Here is a 24,272-nt window from a genome sequence, read left to right as displayed (position 1 = left end):
GGGAGGCCTGGTGTGCTGCGATTCATGGGGTCACAAAGAGTCGGACACAACTGAGCGACTGATCTGATCTGATCTGATCTGATTGTTATTTCTGCACTGGTTGCTAAGCTGATACAAGTAATCGGTATTCATGCCCCCCAACCCAGGCTCTGCAGTAAACTCAGGTGAAACAGCCCTCCTAGGGCAGTTCTATGACATGGCTCTTCTGATAGACGCAATTGAAATCAAGATGCTTTGCCAGCTCTGTAGAGAGCTGCCCTCCACAAATACATATAATCACCCCTAAGGATTGTTGCTGTGGTCTGTCTTCCTAAATAGCTTAAAATGGACCAGAAGCAAAAGAAAGAGTAAGAACAAGGTAAAATTTTGTTTTTGTTTCTTCAGGATCCATTGCTAACAGAAATAATTTTTTTAATTGGCAATAAGTGTAAAGATATTATTCACATTTATTTAAATGATCCTTAAGTAACAGAAAAGGATTTGTTTATTTGTTTATTTTTGGCTGTGCTGGGTCTTCATTGCTGTGCGCAGACTTTCTCCAGTTGCAGCAAGTGGGGCCTATTGCCTAATTGCAGTACGCAGGCTTCTCATTGCAGTGGCTTCTCTTGTTGCAGAGCACCGGCTCTAGGCACTTGGGCTTCCATAGTTGTAGTGCGTGGGCTCAGCAGTTGTGGCTCAAGGGCTCGGGAGCACTGGCTCAGTAGTTGCAGAGCATGGGCTTAGTTGCCTCATGGCATGTGGGATCTTTCCAGAGCAGGGATCAAACCCACGTCCCCTGCATTAGCGGTGGATTCTTAACCACTGGGCCACCAGGGCAGCCCCAGAATAAGATTTAACAGAGACAGATACAGGCTAGGGAAATGTGGCCAGTTCCAAGAGTGCAGAGTGTTTAGAAGAAAAGATAAGTTGCCTAGGCAAGTCACTCCACGTCCAACTCAGTGTGGACTCTTGCACTCTTAGGAACTCGTACTTCTTATCAAGGCATGAGGTTGGATGACCCGGAAGGATCCTTGATAGTGCTTTCACTCTCTGCTTCTGGGGTAGAAACTGATTCATAGAGCGCTGATGTTTGAGTGTACAGTGCTGTTACTTTGGGGTGAGCCAGAGGAGGAAAATGAAATGCCAGCTAATGTGCTGGGCTAGTCTAAGAGAATTGGCACCTGTCAAAGCCAGGAAGAGATCCTCCTGCTGTGTTCAGTGTTAAATACACAGTCAGGGAGAACCTGATTGATTTTGGTCCCCCTCATTTTTAAAAGAATGTGAACACCCGTGATTGCTACCTGGACTGTGGAACTGGGAAGTCTGACAGACAGGGGTGGGGGAAGGTTAGTTTTTCACTCTCCCTTTTGAAGTGAGTACTGTGTTAGTGCCATGTACTACCTGTTAAAAATAAAACATACATACCTATAAAATGAAAATGATACAATGTCAGTGAAGAGAGAAAAAGATATTCTGAAAGAAAAGACAGGGTAATTTAGCCTGGAGCAATAATACTAAAAAGGAGTGATTTGGTAATTTTGAAACATATTAGAGTTTATTAATATGAAAGGTACTGTCTTGAGTTCCTTGGTCTATGTCATACAGAAAGAAAAGAAAATTTGCAAAAATTATGGGTAAAGATCTTGGTGATGATAAAACTCCATGGCATGTAGAATCCAAGTGTAGATTTTCTATTCTTTCTGAGCTTAAAGAAAGAATAAGAAAACCAGAGGATCACCAGGTTCATTTGCCTGGTGCCTGCATCTCAAGCCACCGTAATCCACTCTTGCTCTGCGGTTGTAGTGTCATCAGAATGGGATTTTTGGGGGAAGAAAGTGGACTGCTTGAAGGTCCTTTGTTTTAAGAGATCTGATAAATATTTGGCATGGTGCTGGTGTTCTTCCTGTGCCAGTAAGTCAAACATCTCCACAGTGGGAGCAAAACAGCCGTAGGATGCAGTCTCAAAAGCTACTGCCCATTTTAGATTTAAACATGCACACACACACACACACATACACACACACACACACAACCACTTCTGCTATACCCAAGTCAAAATAAATTAGGTGTATATTCCTCAGACCCAGTTTCCCAAGAGGCGTTTGTGAGTAGCATCAATTGATAACTATAGCACCAAAACTCCTACAGAGCCTGGAAACTCAATTCCTGTGGAAAAAGAATGACAGTGGCAAGTATTAAGAAAGTTAGTATGCTCTCCTAACCTATCATTAGTATCAAGGTGAAGCACATGGAAGAGAACATGTTCTATGCACAAGTATCATTTACACAGTGGGGATATTCGTTCAGAGTTGCCTGAAATGATCTTTTTAAATCAAATCATTTTTCCATGGACTAAAACTATGATTTGCAATGTCAGTTGTCTTGCCTTCTAGTCTTCATGAGCAGGAGGTCTTAGAATCAGGTTAAGATCCCCAGTTCCTGAGATTCTCAATCAAAGTTAATACTCTATAAAAGGATTTTAAAATAAATACTGAAAGAATTTCATCACATAATTTTTTTTTTCAGTGGTTGCAATAGTCCTCTTCTCTGATTGGTAATTTGGAATGATTTAGGTGACTTATTTGGTTTGGGTTTGCTGTTTTTAACAGGTCACACTTAGGTGGCTTTGGATGGACAGGGCAGGCGGTTCTAATTCCAACCTCAAGCTGTGTTTTAAACAGAGAGAATGTGGCCGTCCCAAATACTTTCAGGAGCTAGAGAGAGAACTTGCTGAGAAAAGATGTGGGCGTGAGGGCTCAGCTAGATGCTGCCTGGTCTGCATCCACTGGGTGTGTTGGGAAGAAGCTCAGGACTGCAGCGTGTCTGGAAATGTGGAAGGATTTTACAGTAGTCATTAGGCCTCAGGGAGATAGGTTGTGAGAAAGAGGATTATTCACACATATTCATCATTATCCAAGAAATTATTTGGTACCTGTAATATTGTTATTAACTCTAGTAGGCTTCAGTTCAGTTCAATTCAGTCGCTCAGTCATGTCCGACTCTGCGACCCCATGAATCGCAGCACGCCAGGCCTCCCTGTCCATCACCAACTCCCGGAGTTCTCTCAAACTCATGTCCATCGAGTCAGTGATGCCATCCAGCCATCTCAGACTCTGTCGTCCCCTTCTCCTCCTGCCCCCAGTCCCTCCCAGCATCAGAGTCTTTTCCAATGAGTCAACTGTTAGCAGGATAATTTCAATATCCCCACTGAATATTATATATAAATATTATTCTAAAAGTCAGCACTCACTACATGTACAATAATAGTGTCCTTGTGTTTGTTTAATTTTGGCAAGGTAGGTCCAAACTGACCTGGAATCTCACAGCACTGTGGACTCCCCTACAAAGCCTGAGAGTTTCTGGTTCCCAAGAATGTGTCTAATTTGGGTATGAGGGTGACAATGTGACTGAGGCCAGCCCGTCCCTAAGTTGGGACCTGAGCTGCAGACCCTAAATTTAAGATAACCCTTGTCCCCTAGCTCACCGCAGCTCAGGAATGAGTTTTGTCAATACTCAGAGAAGGTAGATGTCTTATAAGTGAAGAAGTGTTGCTTGAAGGCTTTGTTTTTAATCTGTGAGATTTGTGAGAATATAAAGCTATGTACGGTCACAGTTCTTTCCCAGATTTTCTGTTGGTGATGATCTCTCTTTCTGTCACTAGAGACAGCTGCATAATTTTTATTTGCTTCTAGAATTATTCTCTTGCTCCTCTTCCCCAGCCACTCCATCTGTATGCAGGTCAGAGAGCAGGCTAATTATGGGGTACTGGAGAAGCAGTTGCTCATAGAAAAGCGCTCGACTCGGGGAGCTCAGCACCAGGGTCAAGCTCGTGACAATCTCCGTGTTCACATCTGCATGTTTGCCTGGGCACTGCCTTCCATCCTTTTGCAGTTGCACAAACCAACTTTTCGGATTCTTTACCAACTGAGCTATGAGGGAAGCCCTTAGAAAGGTCAATACAAGAAATAAGTGCTTGTTTTTAGGACAAAGCAAGTAAAGGATTTCACTTTTATTTCTTGGGTCTTCACACTAAAAAAACAGCCACCAAGTGACGAGAAGAAAGATATGTTCCTATACTTAACCAAGGTTTTGTATTTTTGCCTGCCCCTGCACTGGCTTCAGAGCAAGAAACTTTATCCATTTAGGGGGTCAAACTCTCAAACTGGTGGGCTGCTGAAATTCCTTGACCTAGGAGACTGCTTTTGCCGGCAGGCCAGTTTTTTCAACTCCTTCATTTTGGGTATTGATTTACTTCTGTAGGTGTTGACCCTATGAAACCTCTCTGGCACCCTAAATGGCACAGGCTGAGAAAGACAAGATGTTTTCTGGGGACATTTCACTTAAGAATCCTGACTTTGGGAACAGGGTATGGAAAAATACCTTTACCCTCTGCCCCTCCCTCTTTTAGATCGATCAGCTTAGATTTAGCCCCTTGGAATTATCTAGACTGACAAAGATTTGTTGCCCTTGGCTGAGCTGTTGGAACTCTAGAAGAAGCTTGCTTGAAACACAGATTTATATTCATCATAAAGAATCTATAAACTCCCAATACCATGTCTTTCAAATGGGAACTTTGATGAAATTTCTACCTCAAATGAGTCCATGACAGTCATAAGGATCCCAGTGGGAACCCCATCCCTAAGTCCATCACCAGCAGAGTTGGGTCTTCTTTGGTGCTAGGAGAAGTCTGCTTTCCCTCAAGTCTCATCGTTCCAAGATGAGTCACAGAGCCACAGAGGTGGCCTAGTTTTCATGGTTACAGGGAGAGTTGGGGCAAATGACCCCGTATTTCTCAACATTCCCACCTCTGTTATACTTTGGCTAGTTCAAGAACGCATGCTGGTAGCATGGATCTGGCAGTGTTGCCAATTACACTGATGGCAGAATCAGAGTCCAGAAAGGTCTCAGGCACTATCGACTTGTAGTTCAGAGCATGTGCTTTGAAGTCAGACCAACCTGGGTCTGACTGATTCCATTGATACCAGTTCTACTGATGATTAGCTGTGTGACCTTAGAGAGATGCCTTAATCTCTCTTGGCTTTGCTTTCCTCATATTAAAAGAGCGGGTAATAATCACCACCCATGGGTGATTGTGAAAGTCCTCTCTGGGTCTAAGTGCAATCCTCTTCGTTTCTGGAGAGATTTTACACTAACCCTCCTGATCGAAAAACTTGTGCTCCTTCAGTTCTAGGAAAATTTCTCAAATTTAAAAAATGATTCTCCCATTTTAATGAAATAATAGCTCTTCTCTTTTGATTCTCTAATTTCCTTAACTTTCCTTTTCCTATTTTTAATCTTTTTGCTCTACTTTTTTCAGTCTTTTTGTTCTACTTTCCAGATGATTTCTATAACTTTATCTTCTAAACCTACTACATAATTTTTAATTTTTGCTGTTTTTGAATTGCAAGTGTTCTTGTTCTTTGAGTGTTCCTTTCACATTGCATTCTGTTCTTGTTTCATGAATGCAAGCCTTTCCAATGTCTCTACAGATGTTTCAGCTGTGTTTTGGAGTCTTTTTCAGCTCCTGACATGTCTGTACTGCCTTGAGTTAATTGTTTTGTTTGTTTTGGACCCTTTATCTCAAGCAAGGATCCTTTCATTTAAGAGGAAGGCCCTAGAATTTATGTATATGAATTTTACCACTGAGAGACCTGGTTGGCCCTGGCCAGGTTGTTTCTTGGGGAGTCACAGGTGTAATTCTTATCTCGTGAACTAGTCCATTTTCCCTAGAGAAATCATTTTTTCCTTCTGGAAGATATAGGTCTGGCTGTCTGGGTCCTGGGAGCTGTTAGGAGAAAAGTGCTAAGATGATAGGATAGTTGCCTGGTTTTGTTGGACGTAAGAGGAGAATATATAAGGTGGTCCTTGTACCTTACACATGCTCTCTACCAGCAACTCCCAGCACCCCGCCTTCTGAGGTACCTGATCTTGGAGGCCTAAACTTCTTGGGAGTTCTGCAGCGTGAACTGTCATGCTCCCTATCACTGCGGGCATATGTGTCACCTTTCTTTGGTCTACTGAGTCAGTTACCCTCATGTCCTCCTGTTTCCCAGCTTCCAAAATTTTGTTGACCTCAGTGATCTACTGATGCCCAGAGTGATCTCCTGTCATCTCTGGCATCTTCTCTCTGCATCCTTGTCCTTTGCATTTATGCCTTTGATGCCTTTTTAGTGAGTTTCCAGAAGAAACAGTAACATCTACATAAGTTGGAGATTTATTTTAACTCATTTACTTGTCTATTATCTATCTCCCCCACTTGATTATTAATTCCAAGAGGCCGGAGACCTAGCCTTGTCAACTACAGCATTCCTACTGTCTCAAACCCTCCCTGGAGTATCATGGGTGTTGAATAAATACTTACTGAGTGAATGTATGGCATGTAATATAGATCTATTTGTACAATGCTTGCTGCTGCTGCTGCTAAGTTGCTTCAGTCGTGTCAGACTCTGTGCGACCCCATAGACGGCAGCCCACCAGGCTCCCCCGTCCCTGGGATTCTCCAGGCAAGAACACTGGAGTGGGTTGCCATTTCCTTCTCCAATGCATAAAAGTGAAAAGTGAAAGTGAAGTCGCTCAGTCGTGTCTGACTCTCAGCGACCCCATGGACTGCAGCCCAATAAATGATAAACTGTCTTAAGCATAATTATTTTAGTACTGAGGATTAAGTATTGAAACCAGACTTATGCTCCAGACTCATAGCCATTGATTTTAAATGGGAATGAATCTGTCTCTTAAATTAAAATCTCTCATGAGAAGCATCTGAAATATCTTACCTCCCCTAGAAAAGCTCAAACTTTTCCTGATTGTGATCTCTCCACCATGACTGTCTTTCCTCATAGGACATCACCTGTTTCTGTTAAAGTACAATGTCTGTTAAAGTAAGGCCTCTTGAAAGGTAAGAGACTACCTTGAAGATCCCATTGCCAGGTGGAAGCGTTCCTGGAACTAGAGCATAGTTTTTCTCATTCACAATGTGACCTGCCTGTGATCCGCCATCCCTCAGTTTCCATTGTCTTCTCTGGAAAGTCGGCTGGGGAGAACAGAAAGATTGATTAAATGATCCCTGAAGCTTTTTCAGGCTCTAAAATGACAGACTCTGCAATTCTGCTAATTATAAAGTGGCAGTAAACAATTAATGACCGTCTTTAGGGCCCAGGTCTTATGATAATGATATCCCTGTGAATTGCCCAGTCTTTTCAAATGACAAATTGGTCAGTTCACTAGATAACTAGGTATTTAAGTGGTGGCTTCTAGATACCTATATAGACATCCCAGTTGTAAACCTCTGCATAAATGTCACGATAAAAACCACAAAATTAAATAAGTACAAACAAACTAATTAATAGGATTCACTGTAGTGGAGAAACCAATCTTCCACTTGTGAAGATTCTGGCTGAAGAAGGTGTTGCTTTTTCCAGTCTTCAAACAATACTTGGCTTCCCATCAGTGCTGGCAATCTGTCTGAGCATTTAGGCCAAAACAAGAGGGTCTCGTGGTAGGTCTTGAGTGGCAGATGGATGAACAGTGGTGGGCAGCTGGTATGAGAAGGACCGGTGCACCGAGTGCCCAGAATTGGGAAAAGCCAATCGTCTATGAAGGCACAACAGCTCTGGTTCTGGAAAAACCCAATGGCATACAGTTGTTTTGCAGGCCTTAGGCCCTGCTGTGTTTGGGACACGTTGTTTATGACATTGTACAAAGGCCTCAACATTTGTGTCCTGCAGTGTGTTATTTTGGTGTTAAGCAAGGGATTATCTGTTTTAAATCACAGATCTATTAAGCTACCCCTGTGTATCAATGACATTGATATAAAGACTAATGGTTGTTGATATAATTTGAATAACAAAGACCAAAAACATAGGGGCTCTAGTATTAGCTTCAATATCAACTTTGTTGAGTGACCTTGGCCATTGCTATATCTCTTTTGGCCCCTGGTTCCTTAAGTGATAAAATGGCAAGGGGGACAGATTGGATGATATCTAAATCATATTCTTAAAGTCCCTTCCTGGTTCAATGTTCTGGAATCCTGAGATAGTTGGGTAGTAAATAAATGAGGAAAACAAATTTCTGTGCTCCTGATACCTTCTATTCGTCTGAAAATAATATTCTTGGAGAAGGGCCTAAGAAATGGCAGCACCATCTTTAAAACTCCATCAGAACCAGCTCCACTGGGTGTCTAAACAACAGCATCTGCTTTTCAATAAAACATTGGCATTGCCCTCTACCAATTCTCTTGAAGGCTTGACTCAGGAATGAGAAGCTCTGTACCCACCCTATGGGGCACCTGGTGAGACTGTTCATTTTATGGGGACCCTTCTTGAAGCACAGCTGTCTGTTTAGGGAAACTTAATGCTTATCTTATGTCTTTGAAGGAGGAAAAAAAACTAGGTTGTTTCTCGAGTCTGCAGCTCCTGTAGCATTTAATTTTTTGTTTGTTTGTTCTGGCCAAATAGCTTGTGGGATCTTAGTTCCCTGCAGGATTTTCACTGCAGTTTTCCTGCAGTGGAAAACTCAGAGTCCTAACCATTGGACTGCTACAGAATTCCCTCTAGCATTTAATTTAAAATGAAGAGATCTTGGTTTGGCTTTTTATACCAATTCTCACCTGACTCTGCCCTCCGAACATCCACACAAAACAAAGCCACCAGTTCTGTGAGCCAGCTGGGGAAAGCCCAAGTGAAGAAGAGGCTTTTCAGGCAGCTGAGCAGGTGATGTCTACTTCATGCTGCTCAGAGCAGTGACTGCATGGAATAGCCACAGGAACAACATGCACATTTACTGTAGAAGCAGGAGAGAAGAGAAGAGCTTTTTGACTTGCATGCATTTCTCCTGACCCTGTTGTTCTAAAAAGGAGAGCCAGGATTCAGAGAGGCTTTGTGGTCCTGGTGTATTACCACCTCCTCCCAAACTCTCATTAGTCCTTGAGATACGTAGCAAATTAATTGAAATTGAAGTCACCTAAAATTTTTACTTCCTTCAGCAATTCTTCACCTTCATGCAAAGTGTTACTTAAAATATTAACACTGCCTTATGGCTCCTAGCTGCTGTGCGCATCTAAATGATAGAGGGTGATGGCTTAACAAATGATAGAGGCACTGTTTGCATCTGTGCTGCCCTGTCTTTTATTATTTTCTTTTTGGCATCTGTAGCCCTGGTTACAAGCATAGTGCCCTATGCACAGAGATGCTCACTGTTTGTTGGATGAGTGAATGAATAAGGAAGTTAGCTTAAATTTTTTTCCAGGAAGGTAAAAAATTTATTTAAAAAGCATCTGGCATACATCATCTTATTGGGCATTCATCATTCTTCCCAGTACCCAACATAGAACAGATGCTCAGAATGTATTAGATGGATGGATGGAGGGATGAAAGTGAAAAGTGAAAGTGAAAGTCGCTCAGTTGTGTCTGACTCTTTGCAACCCCATGGGCTGTACAATCCCTGGAATTTTCCAGGCCAGAATACTGGAGTGGGTAGCCTTTCCCTTCTCCAGGGGATCTTCCCAACCCAGGGATCAAACCCAGGTCTCCCTCATTGCCGGCGGATTTTTTACCAGGTGAGCTACAAGGGGATGGGTGGATGGATAATATGGCCAGCATATGATCCCATAGCAACCCTGGGAGATGGGTAGGAGAGGTATTATTATTGCTAGAACTATTTTCCAGATGAGTACTATGAGACCCTGGGCTTCCCTGGTAGCTCAGCTGGTAAAGAATCCACCAACAATGCATGAGACCCTGGTTCAATTCCTGGGTCAGCAAGATCCCTGGAGAAGGGATAGGCTACCGACTCCAGTATTCAGGGGCTTCTCTGGGGGCTCAGATGTAAAGAGCCCGCCTGCAAGGTGGGAGACCTGGGTTTGATCCCTAGGTTGTGAAGATCCCCTGGAGGAGGGCATGGCAATCCACTCCAGTATTCTTGCCTGGAGAATTCCTTGAACAGAGGAGTCTGGCAGGCTACAGTTCCTGGGGTTGCAGAGTCACACATGATTGAGCGACTAAGTACAAGCACAGCAGCACTATGAGACCCTGAATGAGAAGCCAGTAGACTTTCTCAGGGGAGTGGATATTGTGTGTTTAGTGTCAGGGACAGAGTTCTTTCTGCCATGAGAAAGAGTGTGGAGTTGGGCTGAAGAACACAAGTCAAGCTTGCATGTCAGAGAACCTTGGGTTTTGAACCCTGGCTCTTGCCCTTTCCTAGCTGTCTCATCTTTGTCAAGCCCCTTACACTCTGTACCTCTGCTTTCTCTCTGTGAAATACGTGTCTGTACTTGCAGAGAAGAGTAATGATAGACCCACAGCATAAGGCATTACATGAGGATTGAACGAAACTGTGTGTGTGTATCTTCGGCAGTGTACTTGACACGAAGTCGGCCTCGGTGGTGGTCGCTGGTGTTGCTGTTGTGCTCACTCTTGTATGGGCGCCTCTTCCGGGACGAAGGTCCAGGAAAGGTAGTCCTAAGGATGTGCTTTTGGGTTGCATTTGGGGAAAGTGTCGACAGTGCAGTATCCCTAGCCCAGGACCGTAAGAAAGAAACAGACTAAGGCAACCAAGCCTTCATTTGTTCAGTCACCCTTCCATGCAAGTCTGAAACGTGTGGGAGAAAGGAGAGCATTGGCATGAGCCAGGAAGGGAAAGGGATGAGATGAGTTGGCCCCTTCCGTGTGCAGAATCTAGTGTGCACGGAGCATCGGGCAGATCCTCTACCCTCACACCCTTGCTGACTGTTCTCTCAGTGTTACAAGGCAGCTGTTGCACACACTTTGTTGTTGTTGTTTAGTCATTCATGTCCGACTCTTTGCAACTCCATGGACTGTGGCTGGCCAGGCTCCTTTGTCCATGGGATTCTCCAGGCAAGAATCCTGGAGTGAGTTGCCATTTCCTTTGCCAGGGATTCTTCCTGACCCAAGGATCCTCCTGCATTGGCAGGCAGATTCTTTACTACTACTGAGCCACCAGGGAAGCCCCATTACAAGGCAGCCTTTTGTTAAAATACGGAGAAATAAACAATGTGAGGAAAATATCTTGTCCAAATGAGAAAGGCCCTCCTTAAATAAGCTAATAGCATCATAGGAGACTGGCTTAGGGGGAGGGGCTTGAGGGATCAGCCTCTGGGCTGTAATGGCTTGTTCAATGTTGTACCCTCAGCTTTTAGAGCTTTTCACATATGGTGAGCACCCAACAAATGTCTGATGAAGGAAGGAATTCATCTAGTCCAACCTTTCTGTCCCACATGTAAAGAATCCAATGTCGCAATAGCTGGTAATAGGTTCTTAGCTTGAAATACAATGGAAGTACTTAGAATCTTCCATAAGGACTCCAGTATTGCTCCAGTGGTAATCAGTATTGCTTACCACTGTCAGGACAAAGAGATGGTCTCATGTGGGGTTCTGGCACTGAAATTTAATGAAAAAGAAGGTGATTCACCTGCCCTGACCCTCCAAAATGGAAAGGAAATGTGAACACTTAAAATGAATGCCAGGAAAGGGATGACCAAGTTGAGTCTGAACCAAAGGAAGATTATTCTGATTGGGACAAAGAAGAGTTTGTCCATGTAGGTAAGAATTCTGAAAGAGCAAGGAAGATACGAGTCAGACGCGACTGAGCAACTTCACTTTCACGCATTGGAGAAGGAAATGGCAACCCACTCCAGTGTTCTTGCCTGGAGAATCCCAGAGACGGCAGAGCCTGGTGGGCTGCCATCTGTGGGGTCGCACAGAGTCGGACATGAGTGAAGCGACTTAGCAGCAGCAGCCTAAGACAAAAATGTGGCAGATAGGACAAAAATGTCCCAGGATGGAAGATGGAATGAAGAATTTTTATCTATATAGCTAGAGAGTCACTTCTCATTATTTGCAATACTGATGTTCTTTGAAGTCCCTATGAAAGCTGAACTAGCAAACACTGAACCCCTGCTGCTATGGGGAATACTAGGTTAGGTTCCTGCAAACCTCATGACATTTTCATCAACCTATCAATACATAACTCTTTTGTGCTGTGCCAGTGTTTAGTCATTCAGTCGTGTCCGACTCTTTGTGACCCCATGGACTGTAGCCCACCAGGCTCCTCTGTTCTTGGAATTCTCCAGGCTAGAGTACTGTAATAGGTTGCCATACCCTCCTCCAGGGGATCTTCCTGACCCAGGGATCAAACCCACGTCTCTTATGTCTCCTCCTTTGGCCGGAGGGTTCTTTACCACTAGGGCCACCGGGGAAGCCCTGTATTTAAAGACATCTTATTTAATATATATTGTTGATTCATTAACATCTGCATTCAAAGACCACAGCACTCTTTAACTCATGCCTGTGGGAAGCTCATGCCTGTGGAAGTAATTGTGTTTTCTCCCTAAGTCGCAGCACAGCCTCCTGCGCTGAGGGACACTAGCCCTGCCCTAGTCTGGGGGCCATTTTGAACAGTAAATCACCAGCGAAAAACACCGAAGTTAGAAACACGTGGCACTGAACAACCTTGAAAAGGACCCTGGTTTACAGTATGAGAGCTGACACGGGAAGGCTGGGCCTGTTCGACCCCAGCCGGAACACGTGTGCCAGGGACTTATTTTTTGCCACTCTGCGCATGTCCGTGAATGATGACGATGAAAATGTCGAGTGTTGATTTTTGGTTATAAGAAATTTTTAGCAAATAGGTGAAGTCACAAATATAGAATCTGCCAATACAGAGGATCAATGGTATATAAGACATACTAGAGGAACACACACTGGATAGTTTGTATGTGGCGAAGGGGGACCTAGAAGTAGACAAGCAAAGGGACCTGTGGATCTGAGGGGGCTATCCGAGGTCAGCCCAGCTACCCTTGATCTCCCTGCGGCTTGTTCTCTTCGCTGCCCGGATCTTAAAAGGCTCCAGACAGCCCTCCGCATCTCATATCCAATAAGAAATGAATGCTGTTCAATTCCTGTCCTTAAACTAGAACAGTCCTGGACCTGAATTATGCCAGGAACCTCGTGCTTGCAGTGTCTTTGGAAGTCTTTTATTGCAGGACTGATTTATAATACCCAAGTAGATGAGTTGAGGGCAATTACGTAAATGCTGTTTCTCTGGGGTAGAGAAGAACGGTCTGGTTTAAATGAAAAATGCAGTGCCAAGTCAAAAATTCAAATCGTTATGTGTAATTACAGACCACAGTAAATCAATTTTACAAACACAGTACCAATCTCACTGTGTTCCAATACCCACAGGGTCCAGTTGTGACAGTTTAGAATTGGAGAAGAGGCTGAAGGTGAAGAGAAAGTGGGAACTGGGACGTGTGAAGCCTCAATAGCTTGTCTTGAATCACATTGTGATTCAATCAAATATAATTAAGAAACCAGGAGAGCCTTAACCATCTAATTTCTCTTAATTAACCCCCTCCCCAAATAATCTAATTAGCAGTGTAAACTCAAATTGTGGGTTGTTTTTTTTTAATGGTCGTTTATGTGTATTGTTACACTTGACATTTGGATTGAGTGCTTTAATGAAAACAAGGACCAATTCCTTCATCAGTAAATTGCCCTGCTGGCCAAAATGCTGAGAATCTCCAGTTCTCATTCTTCTATCAAGAAACTAAGTTAAGAATTAGTCAGGACTGCATAATACATTTCTAATTACTTATAACCCTTCTCCTAATACTAGAAAGAAAAGAAAAAAGATTGCTGCTTTAATCAAGGACAAGTTCAGAGTTTCATGCTCTGAAGTCCTGACACCCATCCTGCATTTGGCTGGTGCTGAGTTGAGACCCTGATGGGAGGAGGATTTCGGCATTTTCTAATGCTGCCGGTCCTTTCCTGGTCAGTGCTGTTGCATTTAAAAGCCATCTTGCCCTCTTATCTGGGAGACTTTTGAGCTCCAGTTGCAGTGAAGGTTTTGCCTGTAGTTCAAGACAGGAACTAGTAGACAAGGTATCTTTTGTAAGCCCCCTTTAAGCAACTCACCTCCTTCTCCTCTGAACAAGAGCTGTGGTGTCAAGATATAAAAGGATACCCCCGTGATTTGTTCAGTGACTCTGGTGGTGGCCTTGGGATTGATGCTCTGAGGGGGGTGTAATTGCTGTGTCATGAAACTCTGGCTATTTGCAGTTCCAAACTTGGATGGCTTTGCTGGTAGCCACACCCTGTCAACAGCCAGGGAGTGTTAAACACAGGATTGATGGTGCTTTCAGTAAACCTAAGAGGCACTTCCTGGATAGACATGTGAGTTGAGGTAACAGTGATTATAATTTGAAAGTTATCTTTTAAGAAAGGGGTAAGAGGGAAGTTTTGTCAAAAATCTATCTGAGTTTCTTCGCTCTCGTTCTTAAACACAGTGATTGGAGCATTTTTATGGACACATTGAAAAGTGAAAAAGATGTATCTGCTTCAATCCACCCCTGGCCACTTGCTTGACTCAATTATTTTCTTTACTTGGTGTCATAATGAAAATGATTCAAATTCTGCAGCTCTGTCTTAAACTCTTCGCTCTCCACAAGGGTAGAAATTCCACAGACAAACTTAAGGGCCAAGAAACCTAAAGGTTATGTACATTACATATAAGTATGGATATGAAAAAGAGCATAATTCAGGAAAGTAGAAGTGAGCCCCCATATATAGGAACCTTAGAAATGGCTGGATTGATCCCACAGTCCCTTGAATTGGCTGAAACATCTGCTTCTGTGGTGTCAAATTACTTCCATAGTTGATGTCACTGGTTCTGATAGGTGGAATGAGAGGATTGGGGCAGTTTCCTTTCAGGACAGCTTGATCTGAAGTTCAATTTGTAAGATTCTACTGATTTCTATAAAATGTAGATATTGGCTTGTCTGACTTTTATCATAAATAATGACAGTGTAAAGACAAACAGCAGTTATCTAAAATAGATTTTCTCCTGGATGACACCCAGTTTTGCCATTATAGAAACTGACAAAAGAGGACAAATGAAATGTACCCAAGATTAATGCAGCAATAAAAGTCTGCCAGAAACATTCTAACTTACTTCTTAAAAGCCCAAATGTTTAAGTGATAACGTGAAGGCAGAAGCATACTTCTTTGCTCTGCTCCAAGACCGGTCATCTGTGGAGTAATAAGGGCTGACACCAGTGGCAACTCACATCGTGGAAAAAGCTCTCCCTGCATCAGAATGTATTCACTTCCATACGATCTGAAAAGGAGACTGAATGGGCAAAAAGAGATTCAGCAGTGCGTATTTGTCAACCTTGTTGATATGTTCTTTGCGGCTTTGTCTTCTTCTGGAGTCTCCATTTGTTTGGTTTTACTGCATAGGCTAGTATTTACCTTCTCTTCGGAGAGTGTGTGGCTTCCTTCTTGGCTGGTGGGAAACACCCGGTCCACCCAGTACATCTTTGCTTTGTAGCAGGCTCTTTCTTCTCCCAGAATGAGGTGGAGTCTGAAGCGGTTTGCGGGAATCATCTTCTGGTGTCCAGATGTTGTGAGCACTGGTTTTCCAAACTTTTAGACAAGAAGCAGAGTGCAAGCATGCAGAGTTGAGACATATAACCTTTCAGATTTGCTTTTAATCTATTCCCTGAAGCAATGAGGCAGAGCATGTTAATTTTAACCTTAGTAATTAATACCCCCTCCCCTTGCCCCCAACACAAACCTGTTCTTGGCCATAAACATGACTGGTGTTGTCTTTTTTGCATGATGTCACTGATTAAATACTCTATAGTTTTTTTTTTTTTTTTTTAATGTATTCTTGCAGTACTATTAATCTCTTTTTCCCCAAAGATTCCCACCACAGAGCCTCAGATTACTGGTTGTGGCACCACAAAACCAACTAAAGAAGAGGAACCCAGGGTCTAATGTTTCACCACTGAGCTTTGCTAAAATGTTTGCCTTAAAAAAAAAAAATCAGATGCCTAGAATTATGCATACAAGTGGTGTTAACAGAACTCCACTCTTTGAAAATGCAAACTCTTTAGTAACAGTTCCTTAGATACTCTGAAATCAGTGTTCTCAGGAAAAACTCCGGATGGTGCCCAAAAGATGCCTGTTAAGCAAACCTAAACTAAGGGAATAAACAGAAACATTCCCTGCCAATAACTTTGAAACAATAGTGATAGCTATTTTATAACTGGCAATGGCTTGAACTTTTTCTCTTCTAAATTTAACAAGTATCAGACCATCTCCTGCAGCAAAACTCTCAAATTGGTGTATTCAACCAAAGTTCTGATACTTCTGAATTTCTTTTGGGAGTAGATCTAGACAATGTGGTTAAAATACACCATTAGCAATGTGTAAGTAGAATTTTCCACATGTATTTTCATAGCCTGTTGACACACACAGTATGTATCCCCAGAGTAAGGAAATGGCTTGGATCTCTTAATTCAGGAAAGAAACTCTTAAGTTAAATATTTTAAAATAATATGCAAATATTTAATTTCCTCATTCCGCTTTTTGAAATCCCTAAATAAGAATGAGCTGCTTTTTGTAAAGTTTAGTAGTAATTGGATTGAGTTCTATCACGTGAGCATCTAGAATTTGAAATATTAACAAAGCATTAAATTTTCCTGTAAGAAGCCAGCTTGAATTAGAAATGGAGACTGAGACTTCCCTGGTGGTCCAGTGGTTAAGACTTTGCCTTCCAGTGCAAGGGGTGTGGGTTCAATCCCTGGCCGGGACCTAAGATCCTACATGCCTCGCAGCCAAAAAACCAAAACAAAATAAAAACAATGTTGTAACAGATTCAATAAAGACTTTAAAAATGGTCCATATTAAAAAATAATCTTAAAGAAATGGAAAGACTGGCTTAGGAACAAGAGTGAAGTTGCAAATCATGTCCACATGGCTGAACTCATAAGGGCCTGATGAGGCTGCAGAGTCCAACCTTGGATTGAGAAAACAGGTTTCTGGGTTTGATGAGAAAGAATGACATTAGAAGTATGGGTGTACTTAATGGCTGTATTCAAAAGGAAGGCAGTTTCAGCAGCAGTCTTGATTCTGGACTCCAGGATAAAACGCTGAGGCTGGAAATAGGTGGAAGCGCACCGTGGGAACAGTGATAAGTGGTGGTGGACTGAATTTGAGGAGTAGTGTGTTAACTGTAAAAGCAATCAGAGGACTTAAAGCACACGAGTTCCTGAGGCCAATTAGGTGCCCGTGGAACTCAGCAAACACAGCAGAGAACAGCAGTCGTCTCTATCATTGAGTTCAGTCCTCAGTTTTTAACAGAAAACTGGGATCCCCATAAAATAACTGTACTTCAAACAGATGATGAAAAAAATGACAAAAAGAGCTGTAAATTCACCAAATATAAAATAATTTGTATTTGATTAATGTTAATGCCTTCTGCATATGTATCAAAACCATTTGTCACACAGCGTTTCATCTACTAACCAGGCTTGGTGCACATAGGAATTCCCAGGTCCTTCCACCACCCAGGGGCCCACAGCTCACAACGTAGGGATTATTGAATTATATTGCCTTTTGGGGCCTTCCAGCTCTGAAATGTTATTAACCTATGCTCATAATAATTTTAAAGCATTACTTGCATTCAGTGTATAAATTTAAGGAGAACAGAGAAGAATGCAATGTATCTTTGAACGATCTCCATTACCGTTTGTTAGGATAAAGTTTCAGTGTTAAAAATTAAGCTTCAGTCGTCTGGACTGTTTGTTTATGGGGATCACTGCTCTCCTTGACAGTGAGGTGCAGTTCTTAACCTGACAGTGAACTGAGGAGAGAGCTGGACCCATACCCCAAACCTTCCTCTTTGCACAGCCCCATTACTTGTCACATAAGAAGGCAAAAGAGGTAGTTATACCTGTTTTTTAAGAGTCTAACTATCCTGAAAAGTCTTTTCCTGCCTCTTATTTCAATAACTAAAAATCAAGGCAAAGTCAATTTTGGTCAAAGGAAAGGGGGAAGAAATCTGATTTCCAGGCTTTCAGGAAAATACTTAAAAAGAACAGAACGCAGCGCCAGGTATCGTATTTTCCCCTCAAAAAGTGTTGAAAGGAGTCTCATGAAAGATGCTTAGAGATGAAAAAGACATCATAAGGTTAGAGGAGGTCGCAGACGGCAGCTGGCCCCGAATGGTATGACAGAGTTTATTACCAGATTATAAGACCCTCTGTACTCACATCATGCTGCTGCACTGCTGGAGCAAGATTATTTTTAGCTGCTTTTCCCATATTTCAACTAGACTTGCTCAGTATTTGTTATTTATTTGTAGTTCACTTGAATTTATAAATGTTCCAAATACTACAGTACCCTATTATCATATGTACTCATACATATGTACGTACATATATAAGTGTGCTGTGCTGTGCTTAGTCTCTCAGTTGTGTCCGAACCTTTGTGACCCCATGGACTGTAGCCTGCCAGGCTCCTCTGTCCATGGGGATTCTCCAGGCAAGAATACTGGAATGGGTTGCCATGCCCTCCTCCAGGGGAATCTTCCCAACCCAGGGATTGAACCCAGGTCTCCCGTATTGCAGGCAGATATCTGCGCCACCAGGGAAGCCCATGAAAGCTGGACTGGGTAGCCTATCCCGGCCTATCCCTCCTCCAGGGGATCTTCCCCACCTAGAAATCGAACCTGGGTCTCCTGCATTGCAGGTGGATTCTTTACCAGCTGAGCTACCAGGAAAGCCCCACATATAAGTGTACATACCTGAAATTTCTTGTAGCGATTCCTAAAAATATAAGGGATATAGACGCTATACTCTACATACTATTAAGGCTTAGCTTCAGTTTTTTCAAGAGCAAGGGTTACAGTGTTGCCCCCCTGGGCAATTATCAGAATGAATCCCCTCCCCCCGAAATATGCTGTCCCCGCAACCCTCATTATTATGAAGTTACAAATTCAGGACCTCAATTCTGCTGGAACTTGCCAACTTCTAATCTACAGTGAGGTTTTTTTCAAGTTGTGCTTACTTCGGCAGCATTTGAATATTACTCTGGGGCAGCTTAAGTCTGAATGGAGCGTGTGCTGTTGTCTGCCACGCAGCAGTCAGCTGCTGAGAACATTCAGAAGGCCCGCCTCTAGCTAGAGTTATTCTGGGGAGACTAACACAGTGTGAAAAGCTTCTCAGAAGCCTGGCTTCCCTGCTCTCCCCTCTCTACTTGTAGGAAAAGGACTTTTACTCATTTATTTTCACCTGAATATCCATTCTTCCTCTATGTAACACCACTTCAGATGAATACTTTTGGTCGAAAAGAAAATGGAGCGACGGGACAGCCATGCACCATCTGCCCTTGACCGCCTATTCATCACATCACCGCTGTGCAGTCTGTGGTCTTACACTCTCTCTGTCCACTGCATTTATTCTTTCCTCTGCTAATTTATGGCAAACAAAGGCCCCCAGCACATGAGTAACACCAAATTTGGCTTTGTGGTCACTATTTGCTCCACCAAAAGATCTGTCTTCACCCCGAAGTGCCCCCGTGGGCAGGTCACCTGTCACCTGCTCCAGCCGCCTTCCCAAAGTCCCCTTTGGAGAAATGAGGCATTTGCCATGCACAACTTGGCTTTCATGTCAGTGTGTGTCACCCCTGACTCTAAATCCTTGGCCCTCTCTGCAAAGCAGAAGCTTAATGGGAGACATTTTGCTTGTTGCTACAGCAGGTTCACTCCTAAGGGGACATTTCTGACTTTGATGCCAGCTATAGGAGTCTTTCTGATACAGACCCAGTGAGGCCTTAGGTAGAGAGTCCCTGGGGAAAAGCCCTGGTACCTCAGGTATAACTGATTTTTATTAGAGTGAAAGTCACTCAGTCGTGTCTGACTCTTTGTGAACCCATGAACTATGCAGTCCATGAAATTCTTCAGGCCAGAATATTGGAGAATTCCTTCTCCAGGGGATCTTCCCAACCGAGGGATCGAACCCAGGTCTCCCACACTGTGGGCAGATTCTTTACCAGCTGAGCCACAAGGGAAGCCCAAGAGGCAGAGACCAAATTCATGCCATATCCTCTATGACCTCAGTCAAGCCAGGGGCATATGAGGAAATGGGTCTAGGTTTTTATGAATGAATCCCTATAAGTCCCAGCAAGTTAGGTAAACATCTAGTGAATTCCCTGGACACTGACAGCCTCCGCAAGGATGCTCATCAGTGGGGAGCTAACATGAATTTTAAGAAAACTTTTGGTGGAAAGAAGCAAATTGGCTTCATCTAATACTGGAATTCAACTGCTACTTGTGTGTGGTATTGTTCTCTGCATCCAAGGATGCGGACTCTCTTAGCAGTGTTATCACACTCATGGTGATGGGTTTGTTATTGCCTGTAACCAAGTAGGGTGCTAAGGGTTCCATCAGCTCTGGGTGTGTGTCTCTTTGGGAAAGGTCTGCTTTTATGGTTTGGGGCTCACTCTAATCCTGGCTGTGAAGAGGAGCCCCCCTTTCCACTCTGGGCCCACCTGGCTAGCGCCATTCAGAGCACCCACCAGATATTCTGAAATGGTTGCAGAGGTACCAGGAAGCAAAGACGTCTAAGCTGGAAAGTCCCATCACTTGGGGCAGCCCTGAACAAGTCCGCTCAATTTTGTATAAATACTTAGACAGGCATGAAATGAATTTTCTGGATGTCTGGCTTTTCTTCCTATTGGCTTCTGTCTTCATTTTTGCTGCTGCTTCCTTTTTATTTTTTATTTTTTCTTATTCTGCTTTTTTTTATTATTTTTTTTTCTTTTTCTATTGCTAATTCGGATCCAACCAGGTAGCAATGCATTTTGCAGGGAGCCTTTTTAAAGAGCTTCTTCCTTAGTCTATTCAGTGGAAATGCAAGCTGTTTTAGCCTGTTAGAATCCAAAAATAAAAAATGTTCCCTTTGCATATTTTTAAGTTAGATGATAATCCCTTGCCTTTGATAGAATCTACCCAGTTTCTCAGGTTACAGGTAGTAAAATTGGCAGCTCCCTTTTTTTCCTCCCTTTTTTTGTTAATAAAGAAGTTTCTGGCCCTTCTTTCACACACAAGGCTGCGCTTCTGGCAACATGAAGCCAAACAGAAATATGGACAGCAGGGGTGTGAACTCCATTGCTCTCCGGCCTGGTTAATGCCAACTGACCATGAGCAGCCTCCCCACACCACTACTGTCTCAAACACACTTTTTGCAAATGCTCAGCCTTTGGCTCTGGTCTTTATGTTTTTAAGTGGGGGCAAGAAAGCCTGCTGTTCACGTCTTTATGTGGATTCTGCCCCACCAGAAATGCAGTTTAACAGAAAGCAGAACTTCTCACACTGGGATGTCAAGTCTGCTGGCTAAAAAACAGAGAAGGATTAATGCCAGCAAAGCAGTGCTAGTCCGGACTTGGGAGAGTAAATATCATACCTCATTGGAGGGGATAGAGCCCTACATGGAACTTAATGGCTTCCCTGAAAAATGTTTAAAAATGCATGTGGCTCGATTCCATGTTAGCACTGCAGCAGTCAAAATAAACTGGACCTGTCAGGGGCCAGCACAGAGAGAAAGTTATGAATAGACTTATTTTGTAAAGCTGTCACTTTACACACCCAGAAAAACCAACCAAGGGTAACGTCGGCTCCCTCAGCGTTGATTTTGGTTAAATCCCTCCCTTGAATGACCTCAATTTAATTTGACTAGTTATATGTGAGTTTTGTTGCTTTTTCCTGGTTTTCTGGAAAAGAAATTAAAAATGGGGGCTACACAGATGTTGCCCGCTGTGCGGAAGGGCTGCACATGCTGGAGAAAACTGTTCCCGGCTTATGGAGAGCACCCCACTGGCTTCTGAATGAAAGCCTTGTTACCTGGAAGTGTTCTCATGTAAAGTCTGGCATTAACCTTCGAAGCCAAGGGAGAGAATCGGCCCTTTCACACACGGCTGCCGTGTCGCATACCCTGAGGTCCCTGTTAGTCTCAGGGCCCTTGTTGTGCCTGCACCCCTTTCAGAGGTGACAGCTCCCCTGATTCCTGGTTGGAAGGACTGACTAGTCCACTTCTGCTAGTTCAGCCCAGCCAAGATTGCCAACGATGAGTGGTCTGCCCTCCCCTTCCAGAAAGTCCACCGTAATGACGTGGGTCATGTCCGGTTTTGCGTGGTCCCCCCCTCCCTGCCCCACCAAAAAAAACTGGCCAGGACATGTTCTTTTCCATCTTGGCAGATCGCTACTTTGCCAGGCTGTCAATCCTCACCTGATTTTTGGGTCTACTGCTCCGAATCCTGATTTCTACAGTTAGAACTGAAAACAGATCCCGACCTATAGAGGTGAAGGTCACAAGTGTGGGCCTTATAGGTGTAGCCTCCTTAGAGAGCCCAACTCACCCAAAGGTACAGACAGCATCCTTTTTAACCACCCCAAAGGGAGAGCCACCCCATGACCCCGGATGCAGCGATCAGACAGCGCCATCTCTCAGGGTTAAGAGGTACTGTGGGTTCTTCTGTGGCCCAGGCTAAAGGTGGGGGAATAACCTATTTCATTTTATTTTTGTTTTTTTCCAGTTCTCTCAGGCCAGGCACACCACAGCCCTTTGAAACGATCTGTGTCCCTTACCCCACCCATGAATGTGCCAAACCAGCCTCTAGGACATGGATGGATGTCTCATGAGGACTTACGAGCTAGAGGACCCCAGTGCCTCCCATCCGATCATGCCCCCCTGTCTCCACAAAGCAGTGTAGCCTCTTCAGGAAGTGGTGGGAGTGAACACTTAGAAGATCAGACCACTGCTCGTAACACATTCCAAGAAGAAGGTAGTGGTATGAAAGGTGAGTGACAAAACGAGAAACCACCGGCAACAGAGCCCCTCCCTTGATTTGGAGTCAGAAGGGTGAGGAGAGAGGTAGTCAGCCAGGAGGAAGGAGCCCGCCCCTCCCCAGGCTGATGGGAGGCCCCTCCCTTGCCGAGCTCTGGGGTTGACCGTGGCGGAAAGGGCTCGGATTCCCCTTCCAGGGCTGCTTGCCAAAACCTGGGAAGAGCAGGAGAGGTCAACGCCCTCCTTTTTCCTTTTTATTTTTTTTTCTGAATGCAGTGACTTGCAGACAATTAAATGAGTCACAGCTGGCGGCGATAGCATCTACTGTTTGCACATCCGTTCCTTGGTGTGCCCTGTCTGTACAGACGTTGATCTGCTCCAGCCTTCTACCTCACTGCTCTGGCCAGGGAATCGTCAATAATTTAGCAAAACAAACCACAGGATCTTTTTTTAAAATCTCTCTTAGTGTAGAATCGTACTGGTGCCTCCTTTCCTCTCTCCCTTTCCCTTTGATATCCAGAGAAACCTGCAAACCCTTTTCTCTGCATCTGTTGAAGGGATGTGAAAAAAATAACACTGAGACTTGGTGACAGTGTTTTAAGGCTGATAACGGATTTGCATACAGGTGATAAAGGCCTTTTGTGCAGCATCAATAAATGTTCCTACATTGCCCTGTAAATCTCTCCTTTTCTAAAGATACTCATCGAGAGATAGAGATTTCCAAATTATCCATGGTAGGTTCAAAGAGGATACACACATTCTGTATTTTTAGATGCAAGTTTTTCAAGGGCTGGGAAGGCCTCAGGGAAAGATGCTCGTCAGAGACACACTAATAACAATTTTAGATGGAGAAACAAGAGCTAGTTGTGCCCCTGGGACTGCGATGCTGACAGGAGGCTCTGAGAGCACCCTCATTGATGGTGTACACAATCCTGAGGTTGTGCTGTTTCTGATCTTTCCCTTGAGAAGGATTAGTGTTGACACAGGAGGCTGGGGACTGAGCCCCCTCCCCACCACAGAAGCGTGGCACAGAGAGATGCCCACTACTCACCGGGTGCTGGTTGTAAGTGAGCCTGAGGCTGAAAATGGAGCCTGTCAACCAGGGGAAATGAACCTGATGTGAAGCCACTTTCCTGGAGCATCCGTCCCTCCCAGCTGCTCAGCCCAGCATCCTCTCATCCCAGCGCCATCCGTGATGGATGCTGTGCTGAGTGTCCAGAGTGGTTGGGACTCGTCTTGATATTTTCCTCTCTCAGGTGATACAAATGGGTCATTCGAAGGTGTTTAACAGGCCTCAGAAGCAATGGCCCCTTTTGGCAGGGAGGGGATGTGTGTCCTCTTTTATATCTCTTTCATAGTTTTCAGGGGAATGTGTCATAATTTTGGAGACCTCCCAAAACCTATTTTTGAGTTCTGTGCTCCAGCTGCTGGGCCCCAGGGCATGGGGAGCAGGGATGGCTCAGCCATGCTTGGACCAAGAAGGGTGGAGCCAGTGTTTCTCTGGACTTGCTTCTTTCCAAGTGAAGTTGGGTGTCTGGACAAGTGGGGTGTCTGGACGAATGGTTTCCAAGACAGTGGATGTGAGGTTCTAACTGGTAACCATGGGAAGGAGGCCTGGCCTTCCTGTTGAAGGGCTTAGAGGGTCTTGTGG

The 24,272-nt window shown here is 43.9% G+C and overlaps 1 protein-coding gene across 1 annotated transcript in view; it reads left to right on the top strand.

The window, feature by feature from the left end:
- SAMD4A (sterile alpha motif domain containing 4A) overlaps positions 1 to 24,272 on the top strand; it is a 164,052-nt gene that overhangs the window by 85,788 nt on the left and 53,992 nt on the right. The window contains exon 4 of the mRNA XM_010847773.1: positions 22,371 to 22,634. Coding sequence (XP_010846075.1) covers positions 22,371 to 22,634 — 264 coding nt within the window. The remainder of the gene's footprint in view (positions 1 to 22,370; positions 22,635 to 24,272) is intronic.

The sequence above is a fragment of the Bison bison genome, unplaced genomic scaffold (assembly GCF_000754665.1).
Source record: "Bison bison bison isolate TAMUID 2011002044 unplaced genomic scaffold, Bison_UMD1.0 scf7180017864254, whole genome shotgun sequence".
Classification (NCBI taxonomy): Eukaryota; Metazoa; Chordata; class Mammalia; order Artiodactyla; family Bovidae; genus Bison; species Bison bison.
This window is presented reverse-complemented; position numbering and strand designations above follow the sequence as displayed.